This window comes from Triturus cristatus, chromosome 1_2 (genome assembly GCF_964204655.1).
Source record: "Triturus cristatus chromosome 1_2, aTriCri1.1, whole genome shotgun sequence".
NCBI classification, from domain to species: domain Eukaryota; kingdom Metazoa; phylum Chordata; class Amphibia; order Caudata; family Salamandridae; genus Triturus; species Triturus cristatus.
Genome location: NC_140580.1, coordinates 1,014,791,724 through 1,014,804,546, shown reverse-complemented (window position 1 = coordinate 1,014,804,546; position 12,823 = coordinate 1,014,791,724). Strand labels below are relative to the sequence as shown.

General features: G+C 48.2%; 1 protein-coding gene across 1 annotated transcript in view; it reads right to left on the bottom strand.

The window, feature by feature from the left end:
- Positions 1-2,856: 2,856 nt before the first annotated feature.
- TMEM268 (transmembrane protein 268) overlaps positions 2,857-12,823 on the bottom strand; it is a 184,202-nt gene continuing 174,235 nt past the window's right edge. The window contains exons 7-8 of the mRNA XM_085611907.1: positions 7,226-7,438; positions 2,857-6,068 (exon numbers count right to left, since the gene is read on the bottom strand). Of these exons, the coding sequence (XP_085468033.1) occupies positions 5,889-6,068; positions 7,226-7,438 (393 nt within the window). The 3' untranslated portion in view covers positions 2,857-5,888. The remainder of the gene's footprint in view (positions 6,069-7,225; positions 7,439-12,823) is intronic.

Genomic DNA, 12,823 nt, shown 5'->3' with positions numbered 1-12,823 from the left:
GCATGTCCTTCCAACAAGAAGCCGATTTGTGGTGGTTGCTGAGCAGCCGTATCAAACCTCAGAAATGTATTAACGGCCATCTCGGCCCAAATAAACACTGTGAACAAAAAAAGTAATCGCATGTCAAACTGTATAATCATCTACGGTCGAATGTAAACAGTTTTTTATATGGGGCCCGCCTGGTAGTTGCGGACCCTCTGCTATTGAAGTATGAATCATGGACAGTATTCCACTGGTAACCATAACATAGGTGTACCCAATTGGCCTGTGCCACCAAAATCACTGGTATGGATAGACATTGAATTATGTTTAAATTAAGTATCACTGATCACCTTCCTATCTCAGCACTGAGGTATATGGGGAAGGTCTGAATGATTGGCAATATGTCAAGTCTTTGCTTACCATCAGTTATGGGTTGCCAATCGAGTAAATCCGAATCTGACACTTTATTCAAAGCAGGACAAAAGAAAGTCATCTGAAACACAGAGCAAGAAGATGAATGCTGATCAGGCATAAACTTATTTTACAGTGCATAAAGTATCCTTAAAATACAATCTCAGACAGATTGTTGTCCTCAAATTCACCCCAAATCAGTAACTCCCTGAAGATGCTGAAAAGTAATCGTTAAATGGGAATTGTCAATACAACAAAGCCAAATCAGACGCTTTTCCACGCAGGACCATGATTGTATTGTATTGCATTGTAATTGCATTTATATAGCGCTTACTACCACTGAGGAGGCGTCAAAGCACGTTTTCGGCGAGTAGCACGCTACTCCGGAACCCAAGAAGGATTAGTGTTGAATTAGTATAGTGAAATATGCAAGTAATTTGAGTAGTGGATAGGTTAGTCAGTTATTTGGATTCAGAAGGATAGCGGAGGGATAGAAGAGGGACAGAGGTTTGCATATATATATATATATATAGCTTTTCTTACCCCTGATGCAGTGTTGAAGCACTTTTTCGGCGAGAAGCACGCTACTCTGGAACCCATAAAGGAGTAGTGGTGAATTAGTATAGTGACATATGAAAGTAATTTGAGTGGTGCATAGTAGTCAGTTATTTTGATTGAGAAGGATAGCGGAGGGATAGAAGAGGGAAAAAGGGTTGCATTTATATAGTGCTTGCTACCCCTAATGAGATGTTGAAGGGCTTTTTTCAGCAAGTAGCACACTACTCGGAACCCATAAAGGATTAGTGGTAAATTAGTTTAGTGACATATGAAATTTGATAAGTGGGCATATACTTCATGATAAGTCTGTTGCAATTCAATTAATGAAAAATTGGCATGGACGTGCCAGTTTTAAAAACACTGTGAAGTATTCTAAAAAACACTATGTTAGCCCTAAGGTTGCCCACTTACTTACCCAACCGAAGACGGCCAAAATGTTTGTGCAGCCATGACGGGTGAAGTACATATTGAAGTAAGCGTAACTAGAAATTGAGGAAGGACACTGTTTGTTCTCTACGAACCAGCACCATTTTGAAAGAAGGAAAGTGATTGTCAACCACAATAGTGAATGCAATACATATGTCTGGACCACTTGGGTAATGAGGATAAAAAGACAAGGTACCCACAGACTCATAGTTTTAATCAAATATTATCAAAAATTACATATCATAAAAAAATATTTTCTCCTTTTTAGTATCACATGTACATATTCAAAAATTATTGATACGAATAAACAAATACATAAAGATGGGAAAAATACCCATGAACATGATGAAGAACCATACATACTTCACAATGTACAAACACAGAAGAAAGGCGCATTTCTTCTGTGTTTGTACATTGTGACGTATTTTTTCTATTTGTGTATATTGTATGTCATTTTATATGTATGTCTTTTGAAGTCTAGTGTATAATTGCATTGTTTTTGGGTTCACTACTTGTTTGTTTGTTATTATGGGGACATGTACAGCTTATGTATGGTTCTCCATCATGTTCATGGGGCTCTTTCTCATTTAACGTACTATATTTATGAATTTGTTTATTCGTATCAATAATGTTTGAATATGGACATGTGATACTAAAAAGGAAAAAATATTTTTTATGATATATAATTTTTAATAATAAATTATTAAAACTATGAGTCTGTGGGGCATGTTATTCTGGATGATTACCGGAATTTGAAGTGTTAAGTGGGGGAAGTGTTTTTGTTGTGTATTATTGTGTTTTCCCCGGTTTCTTCCCTCTTAAAGTATTATTTTCAGGGACCCTCTCATGCGTTTCTTTGATAAAAAGACAAGGAACATCTCCGGGGCATCAGTACTTACGAAGCAATATCTGCTTAGTACAACTCCCTAAGGGGAAGTATTCCTCTGCATGGTACTGCACAGTTTCATTTTTTAAGAGCAGGCAGTGAGTGGTCCGTGGGACCACTGCCTGCTTTAAAAAATGTTTTGCTGCCAATCACAAAGAGAAAGGGGTTCCCTCGGGACCCCTTTCAATTTGCGCCTGGCTTAGCACCAAATTGAAATTGGTGGTAAATGAGATTATTTTGCGCCCGCATTTGCCGTCGCAAAACAATCTTGCATTCTCCTTCGACTCACCATTAGGAAGGGACGCCCTTGGCATGCCCCTTCCTAATAGCGACTCACAAAACCTCCTTTTGCGAGTCTGTAACAGGTTGGCGACTCGCAAAATAGTTTTGGTTCATACTTCAACTCTTTTTAGCGGTCGCAAACGGGCCGATTTATCATTTGCCACCGCTAAAAACAGTCATAAATCTGGCCTTTGCTTCTTTAGAACCGACCACATTTGTACCTTGGAGCTCCAGCTCTTGTTCACCACTCGGTTTCTCTAAAGCTATGTGTATACTTTATAAATATCTATATAAGAACATGTACTGCAATGAAAAATAGATATTGTTTTATTCATATATAGTTTGATTTTGTTGCATAAAAAATTCAATCTTATTTCCATAAAAAAACACTTTAAATTGTTAATAATTTATAATCTGACATTTAGTGCAAATAAAACGTAGCATAACGGACTTGGCACTCTAAAAATAGCAGATGTGCAAGAGGACACTCAAAGTTCCGAAAATGTTCAGCTATTTTGCATCTATTATTATGGTCTGCTTACTTGAAATGTAAAATACTACATAGTAAGGCACTTACATATAAATACACAATTTGCAATACTACGATGCATGTTTGTTTCCCATTGCAAAGTAAAGCGTCTCCAGGCTGTAATGAGCAAACGTCAGACTAACCCCAATGAAGCTTTCAAACCATTACTAAAATGAGCAGAATAAGAGAGGCACACTTATTACATTAGCTTTGCACGCCTAGATTTGTCTGCTAAACGCGTCATTGTATATATGTGTTAAAAAAATATTTTACTCTGGAAAGTAAACAAAAGTCGCTGATAATGAAATAGTGTCACTTTTTTACATAGATGAGAACAATCATTTGTTGATGGTGAGTTACGTGTTAAAGAGGGCCTGCTAAATGCGTACAGTTGCGTTTCTTCAGGGCCCTATGTATCTACTGCAGTTGAGTTTATTTTTTATGAAGGTTTAATAAATTGAAGAAACAGCTAAACAATGATGTCATAGAATGAAACACATAATTTAACCGTAATCATATAACATGCCACATTATTTCTTTGTTTGTTTAAGTCAACCCTGGTGCATACAATGGCCCTCCATTGCTGCATTGTTCCAGAGGGCCTGGTATGAAGCTGCCTCAGCCATGTATGTTTAGGTCAGTATTGTGATTGACAGAATGCAGCCATGTGACTGTATGAAACCATCTGTCACACACTGACCAATGAGAATTCTGCTCTACCAAAGTTTATAGCATCAATGTGCACACTGAGGCACTGGTGCTGCAGCATGAAAAAACTACAATAAACATTAAAATGTTCTTTTACCGCGATCTGCTACAGAGTGATGTCAAATAAGTCTCAAAACCCACCCAGACAAATAGGGATTATGTAATCCTTATTGTTCGTAATGGGGGATCGCTGTAACATTTCTAGATGTTTATATATCATTAGGAGATCACCTTTAGGAACATGGGGGCATATCATCAAGGGATGGTGACATAATTATTGCCGCTTTTGCTGCCGTTTTTGGCCGAAAAGCGGCGATAATTATATTGCATTATTTGCAAGGACACGCTAGCTCGTGTTTCCTTGTTTCAGCTCCCGTTTTGTTCACGCCTCGCTTTGCATCTCTAATGAGATGCAAAGGAGGCGTGCCTGACAAAACACCATGGGAAAATATCGCTACCCCAGCTTCCTGATATCATCGAGGGGTGGCGATATTTTGAATCCCGTTAACTATGCCTTAACGCAGGAATTTAACGTCTGTTAAATTCCTGACTAAGGCATAGCAAACATGGGAGGTGGATTATGGTGATACGACCACAGGGTCGTATCACCAAGGCTATCTCCGTTTTGGGTGCAACATCGCTGGTTTTTCAGCGCTGTTGGCCCATTTCCCTGGAATATTATCGCCCTGGAGTAACACGTTGTTAATAACGCGTTACCAGGGCGATAAATTCCTGCGATAGACATCGATAAATAAACAAGCACTAAGTGCGCTTTGCCTTTATTTATCGCCGTCCTAGTAAATATGCCCCATAGTTCACTTTCCACTAGAGAATGCTGTGAACATAGTCCTGCATTTCCATGTATGAAGTTAAGAATTTTGCATCTCCCAGGACAAAGTTAGTCAAACCAACCAGCACATGCCACTTGAGCCACAATATCATGTCTTATTGCTGAACTAGTGCTTCCTTCTTTAAGCACTTGACTTATTCATCTGCAGGGTTCACAGAGACTCACATTTTAATAATCCATGGCCAATGATTCAACAGGCAGCCAATGATTCATTTCAATGAGAGATGTCAAGCAGTATCTTTGTTCATTCCGGGTTACCTGATATCGCTGCCTATGATTTTGACTTTAGATCCCTTCAGAAGGAGGATGAGTGACTCTTGATGGTCCCGAGGCCAGTTTAACTGCACCTCCCCCCCCTTTGACTTGGCATGTATGCTGTGCTGGGAAACCACCCAGTAACACATCCAAGAAAATTGTGAAGGAAGATAGTGTGAGATCTCCCAAGGAGACTCACTCTGTAGTGAGCTGAGGTATTCAGATACAGGTGTCTAACAAGTCCTTCTGAAATGGTCTGTAACTTTATGGGTATCACTGTCTGTTTTGCTCGCCATATTTCCATGCCCAAAGTCTGAAATGTCCCCAGCCTTGGTCCCTTGAATAGGGAGTTCCAGATGCTTGACTCTGTTTCGTGCAACATCTTCATCAAATAAGTTGGCAAAAAGTAGGTTCTTACTAGGTATATTTTGGAGTAAGAACAAAGGGTGCTTTTACAAGTTCGAAAATGTGGCCGTCTATCCACCCTACGTGAGATCTGTAAGTCAGGACATAAAACATCATTGCAGAACTGTACTTGTAGACAACCTGGTTTGGAGAAGCCCAAGACTGTGCAAAAAACATTTCATGGCAGCATCTAGTAAGGTTGCAGAGGAGACAGGTAGACTTAGATTTTAAATTTGGTCTCCGAGCATAACCTCCCCTTTTTGCCTAGGAGCCACCCTGTGTTTGTTGAATGCATTGTGTATCGTGTCGCAGGACTAAATGCTTTCCAGTAAATTAAACAAAACCCATTCCTAGTGGCACATCACCCATTAATCTTGGTCTTTAGTCAATTCATGGGTGTAGATTCAAGCAATCTAAAGTAAACACTTAAAAAAGAGTTCTCCCTTTTATAGCTGAAGATTTGTTGCTCCTTCTGCGTCTGGGATTTCTTTAAGTATTTCTATACTTCAGGGCCTTTCTGCTTTCTGCCAGGCCATCTTTGTAGCATATCCTGCATGGGTCGCAGAAGTCCTGTTTGATCGAGGGAGTGTCTCAGTTCACCTGGGCTTGCTCCAGCACTGTTCCCCCTCCAGGGTCCTTGCCTCTATGAATTGGCAGAGGCAAGGTGCATTTCTCTTCTCAGCATGGCGTACCACAGAGACCGCTGGTAGCTGACCAGTGATAAGCAGCCTTACGTAACATGCACTGAAGATGACAAGCAGCTGGTGAGCCATAACCTGTAGATAAAAGTTGAAAACAGCTACAGATTACCAGCAGCAACACCAGAGGAAGCCCCCCACTTGTAACTCCCACTCACTCAAAAGGACTATTCTATGCAGTTATTCAAGTACACTTCACACATCTGTGAACACAGTCACCTGGAGCATTTTTAGACCTTATATATACAATTGTTAGGGTAGCCCTATTCACAGTGGCATACCTGGATGTTTTGCTACCCGTAGCGGCCACTGTGTTTGCCACCCCGCGGCACATGTAGGAGCAGGGGCGTTCTGGCGATTCCTGTGTTTTCCACCCCGCAATGGCTACAGGTAGGAGTGGGGGGAGGCTGCTGCTCCCAAAACTTGTACCACCCTCCCCCCCCCCTGCTACACCACTGCCAATTCAAACATTTATGTTTGGGCGGCCTCAATGGTTTCATTAGCAGTTCTTTGGAAGCCATCAATGTTGAGGGGTGGGGTGGCACTCAGTGGTTCTGTCAATGTGAGGCACTTCCTGAGTGGAATTCAGCCTCAGTGGTTCAGGGTTACCGGGGTGAGGCTCCACCATTGAGTTACTGTGGGGCAGCCCTTTGTGGTTCCGCCTAGGATGGGGCCCTCTATGGTTTAACCTCCGTGGGCGTCGTCTGTGCTCCAGGCTATGGAGGAAGACTCTGTGGTTCCTGCTATGGGGGCGGGGGGGCTGTGAGTGGTTGTGGATATGAGCAGCCCATCGTTCTTTGAATTGTGAGCAGTCCTCTGTGGAACAAGTCATCAGAATCCAGGTTGAGTGTACGTTTTTTTGGGGAGCGATTCAGGCTGCGAGGGGTTCTTGGAAGAACAGGTTTTAATAAGAGCAGAATAATGCTAAGGGTGTATGGGGCAGAGATGGTGCCACTGTGATGCAGGCAGTGCGAATGCCATCTATGACTCACGCTTTAAGAGGTCCTAAGTGAGTGAGGCTGTGGCGGGGGCAGTAGGTCAATCCGTGGAAAGTCTCTGATTCACCCACCTTGCAACAGTGACGGAATGAGCATCTCCAGGGAGACAGGCAGCCATGCAAGCTGTGAGGGGACTCAAGACGGGGGTTGGACACAGTTTAAGTTCTTTGCTCCCACCCCCTTTTCTGGAATTGTCTTTGATTGATCAGGCATACACATCCAGACACAAAAACTTACATCAGGTTCCCCCTCTTGAATAAGAGGGACTATCTCACTGCACATCAAGGGCTTTTTCTGGGAGCCCCGGTCAACAGAGAGAAGAGGCGACTCTTCGGTCTGGCCTCTGGCATCATCTCCTTCTTCCCTCTCGCTCCCATCCGCTCCTGCGTCTGGGTCTACGACCGTTTCCATGACAATACAAAGATGGTCCAGGCACCTGCGTAGAGCCGTCTGAAAGAGAGCAGCGCACACACATTATTGTTCTGCTCCTGTAGTTTCACAAGGATGTACACATCCCCCAGGTAAATCCAGTTGCATGGCGGATGCAAGGCCAGTGATGAGGCTCACATCTCTGAAAGTGGCCACTCTCAAGAAGCCAGCCAGAAATCTTGAAACATGCAGAGTCATTAGGCATAATGTGGGTTATATTCCTTCGGGTGTTTCTGAGGTACTTGAATTACATAAACCTTTCTTGGTGGTGGCTTTGGTCTGCTCTCAGCCTCGGTGACCCTTTCTGAAGGAGACCAGCGATGGGCATGAAATGCTCTCGTGATGAAAGTGCAAGTGATCTAAACCCAATCTTAGAAAGACGCCAAGGAGCATGGGACGTGACGACAAATTAACCCTCTGCATTTAAGTTGAAGGTTTGCTATTCTCTCAACGCTTGCCGAATATATGGATAGCTTTTGCCTATGGACTTTCAAACCACTCTAATTACGCAGAGTGAAACCATATTCTATTTTTAAAACCAAATGGTGTCGAAAAAGGACATTGCATGACGGAACCAATGCAAGCCACGTAACATACAGCAGGGGGCGAGTACAAGCATGTCATCAACCATCTGAACATGAGCAAATTGGGAGATGTTTGGGGAAAATGTTGAAATCTTGATTGTCACAGAATTGCACAGGATATGTTTGGGTGGGAACGCCTTAACAAATTAACAATAGTTTGGAATTATGACTCAACGATTCGGTTCAGCAAATTTGGTTTACCACTATGTGAACAGTTAGCTGTTTGAGGGAAGAGGAGTTATTTTCAACCTCTGGGTAACGCGCCACCTGCAGGCGAGATGAGGGAACAGGTTTCATTGTATTTAATTGAGCGCTGCACTTGCTTGAAGAAGTAAGCAGCGTCATTCCTAGTCTGGCATGTGACCGGCCCGACCTCCTGACCCAGGACTAAATCTGTCATATCAGCCTTTCATAGACATGTGGATGACAAGTGACTGTCTCTATGACAGTTTCTGTGTCATGTCAGAGGCGCCGGCCAGACAAGGAAGCTAATTTGTCCTCTGCGCCACCAGCCTCTCTGAGGCAACCGACTCTTGTAAAATGTCCCCAGTTCTCATTGAGGTAGGTCACCTATGGCCACTAATAAAAAATACATACAATCAGGGCTATAAGTGAAATGAAAAAACTAGGGGGTGACGGGGTCTCTCTAAGGGGCGTGGCCGATGTAATTAAGGGCGTGGCTTAAAAACACATAAACTGAAAATCTGTGCTCAGCATAGTGTCCGGGCAGACTGGTATTTTACTGCTTTTGTCATTGTATCCAGATATATAATACAGCAAGTAACATTACGCCTATAACAAGCCAGAACTATTGACTTTGTCAATGGTTGTTGTTAGACGGCGACCTCAGAGGAGCCCGGAAAGGGGTCCTGACTACCCTGAGACCCACCCTCAAAGTATCGTAGCCGGGCACTGGCGGGAGATTCCCCAGGGGGAGGACTCTCGCAACTAGGATCGTACTTCTGGCACCACACGACACAGAGGGACCACACTGGGTATTCTCAGAACAAGTTTTATCAAACAGGTATCACTGCAAATATGTACAAGGTGAGCACGGGCTCAAGAGTCTCGGAAAGGTAGGGGGTAGCGGGACTGGCTCTGGTAACGGTTCAAAGGAGGGACGTACCCGGCGCACAGCGCACAATCCTCGAGCTGGGGGGTAGGCTGGTTGTCGTGGGGTCCGGCGGGACCGGTGGAGTCTGTGGAAGCCGCGAGTCACTCAGCGGGCTCAGGTACAAGTTCGGAGGTCTTACGATCTTCAGGGAGCCGCGAGTCACTCAGCAGGGCTCAGGTACAAGTTCGGAGGTCTTACGATCTTCAGGGAGCCGCGAGTCACTAAGCAGGGCTCAGGTACAAGTTCGGAGGTCTTACGATCTTCAGGGAGCCGCGAGTCACTCAGCAGGGCTCAGGTACAAGTTCGGAGGTCTTACGATCTTCAGGGAGCCGCGAGTCACTCAGCAGGGCTCAGGTGAGTTCCAGTTCCAGGAGCCGCGACCACGTCAGCAGGCTCTCGTTGTTCCAGCGTCGAATCTGCCGGACAGCCCCAGAGCACCCCTTGTTATAGTTCGACCCCTCTTTGATGTCCGGAGTCTGTGCAGGCAGGGGTCTTGTCACCTGGGGGTCGCTTGTCGGGATTTCCTGCTATAGTCTTTTGATTCTTTCAGGGCCGGGTCGGGAGGAGTCCCAGACACCCAGCAGGCGTGGAGCCAGCCCTCAGGGAGGCCGGAGGGCCGATCGAAACCCATCGTCCCGGGGGAGTTCAGAGGTGCGATAGAAACTGCTCCTCCCTCTCTCATCCCCTGGAAGCGGGATGTCCTCCAGCCGGAGTGGCGCCTCTATGCCCGGGTCGCGCTGGGGCCGGGCGGCCATCTTGGTGCATGAAGTGGGCACGCGGGCCCGGGGTGGCCGAAAGGGGAGAGGCCAGGGACGGGGATGTCCGGGTCGGTGCGTGTGTCCTGGTGGGGAGGTTCGGCGGGGCCGGGGGCTTGGGCTGTATGTACCAGGTTTCGGTGGTGCGGGGGCACGGAGGGCCATTCTACGAGGCCGGGTCCAACACGCGTCCCCCCCAGCTGAAAGCCGGAGAGAACTGCCCATCAGCTTGGGGGGTTCTCTTCGCTGAGGCGGAAGAACCGGGAGAGGCCGTCAGCATTGGCGTGGTCCGTACCAGGGCGGTGTTCCACGGTGAAATCCATCCCCTGGAGGGAGATTGACCACCGCAGTAGCTTGGGGTTTTCTCCTCGCATCTGCATGAGCCAACGTAAGGGCCGATGGTCAGTCTGGACTCTGAAATGGGTGCCAAATAGGTAGGGTCGTAGCTTTTTGAGTGCCCAGACCACGGCAAAGGCTTCGCGCTCTATGGTGCTCCATCTTTGTTCTCGGGGCAACAGCCGCCGACTGAGGAAGGCGACGGGCTGGTCTAGGCCTTGGTCATTTACTTGGGACAGGACGGCCCCAATGCCATGCTCGGAGGCATCGGTTTGGACTATGAACTCCTTGGCGTAGTCGGGAGCCTGGAGGACGGGGGCAGTACACATGGCCCTTTTTAGGGCATTGAAAGCTTCCTGGCAGGCAGCCGTCCACTGCACTTTCTTTGGCTGTTTTTTTAGACGTGAGTTCTGTGAGAGGGCCGACAAGGCTGCCATACCCCCGAATGAATCTTCGGTAGTAGCCCGTGAGTCCCAGAAAGGCTCGGACCTCCGTCTGGGTGATGGGTGGTTCCCAGGCCAGGATGGCGTCGATCTTTGGCTGTAGCGGGGCGACCTGGCCACTCCCGACATGGTGCCCCAAGTAGACCACGGATCCTTGCCCGATCTGGCACTTGCTGGCTTTTACTGTGAGGCCTGCCTGGCGCAGGGCGATTAGCACCCTTCGGAGGTGCTGGAGGTGCTCACTCCACTCTGAACTGAAGACAGCGATGTCGTCCAGGTATGCCGCGCTGAACTGTTCTAGCCCGGCCAGGACTCTATTCACCAGTCGCTGGAAAGTGGCCGGGGCATTTTTCATCCCGAAGGGCATTACGCGGAAGCGGTAGTGCCCATCGGGGGTGGAGAAAGCGGACCGCTCTTTGGCCCCTTCGGTGAGCGCAATCTGCCAGTATCCGCAGGTGAGGTCGAATGTGCTGAGGAACCGGGCTGCCCCTAGTCGGTCAATGAGTTCGTCGGCTCGTGGAATGGGGTGGGCATCGGCTCGGGTAACGTCATTGAGCCCCCGGTAGTCCACGCAGAATCGGAGCTCGGGGGCGACACCGGGGGCCGCTGCCTTCGGGACCAGGACCACGGGGCTGGCCCAGGGACTGTCAGAGGGCTCGATCACCCCCAGGGTCAACATCTTCGAGACTTACGCTTGAATGCAGGACCGGACCCGGTCAGGAACCCGGTAGGCTCGGTGTCTCACCGGCGGGCTGTCCCCGGTGTCCACATCATGAACACACCAGTTGGTGACCCGGGGGGTCAGGGAGAAGAGGTCAGAAAATTGTCTTAGGAGCTGGCGGCAGTCCGCTTGTTGCTGGGCAGTGAGGGCTGGGGAGAGGTTCACTCCTTCCACGGAGCCATCCTGCTCCTTGATACACAGGAGGTCCGGGAGGGGATCCGACTCATCTTCGGCCCCGTCATCGGTGGCCAGCAGGAGGCTCAGTTCTGTCCGCTGGAAGTGAGGCTTGAGGCGGTTCACGTGCAGGACCCGGAGGGGACCCCGAGGCGACTGGACGTCCACCAAGTAGGTGACTTGGCTCTTCTTCTCGACCACTTTGTAGGGCCCAGTCCATCGGTCCTGGAGAGCGCCAGGCTTCACGGGGGCCATGACCCACACCTGCTGGCCCGGCTGGAACTCGACCAGAGTAGCATTCTGGTCGTACCAGCGCTTCATTTCTTCTTGACTCGCCTCCAGGTTGGCCTCGGCCAGTTCTCGGAACCTCCTGGTCTGGTTCCGGAGGGCCAGGACATATTGGAACACATCTCGGGGGGTAGTCTGGGGTGCTGCCTCCCACCCTTCCTTAACTAAACTGAGGGGACCTCGGACGGGGTGCCCATAGAGTAATTCAAACGGGCTGAACCCTAAGGACTTCTGGGGGACCTCCCGGTAAGCGAACAAGAGGCAGGGGAGCAGGACGTCCCACTTACGCCGGAGGGGCTCTTCTAGGCCAGCGATCATCCCTTTCAAAGTCCTATTAAACCTCTCTACTAGGCCGTTCCCTTGGGGATGGTACGGGGTGGTGAACTTATAGGACACCCCACATTGTTGCCACAGGGACGTCATATACCTGGATATAAAATTAGTGCCGCGATCGCTCACGACCTCGCGGGGGAAACCCACCCTGGAGAAGATCCCCATCAGGGCCCGGCCCACCACGGGGGCCGTAATGGTGCGTAGGGGAATAGCCTCTGGGTAGCGGGTGGCGTGGTCCACTAGGACCAAGATGAAACGGTGACCTTGGGAGGTGGGGGGGTCCAGTGGCCCCACGATGTCGATCCCGACTCGTTCGAAGGGGGTACTGACGACCGGGAAGGGTTGGAGGGGAGCCTTGCGCTTCCCCCCACTCTTCCCACTGGCTTGGCACGTGGGGCAGGACTTGCAGTGGGCCTCTACCGCTGCTTTCATCTTAGGCCAATAAAAATGGGTCACGAGACGGCTGTAGGTCTTGTCCTGACCCAGGTGACCGGCGAGGGGGACATCGTGGGCTAAGCCCAGGAGGAAATCCCGGAAGCGGAGAGGTACCACCAGTACCCGTCCGGATCCCAGCTCCACTGATTTCTGCTCACTATACAGGACGTTATTCTCCCAATAGATTCGGTGCGTTCCGGTCTGGTCACCTGCGGCTTGGCCC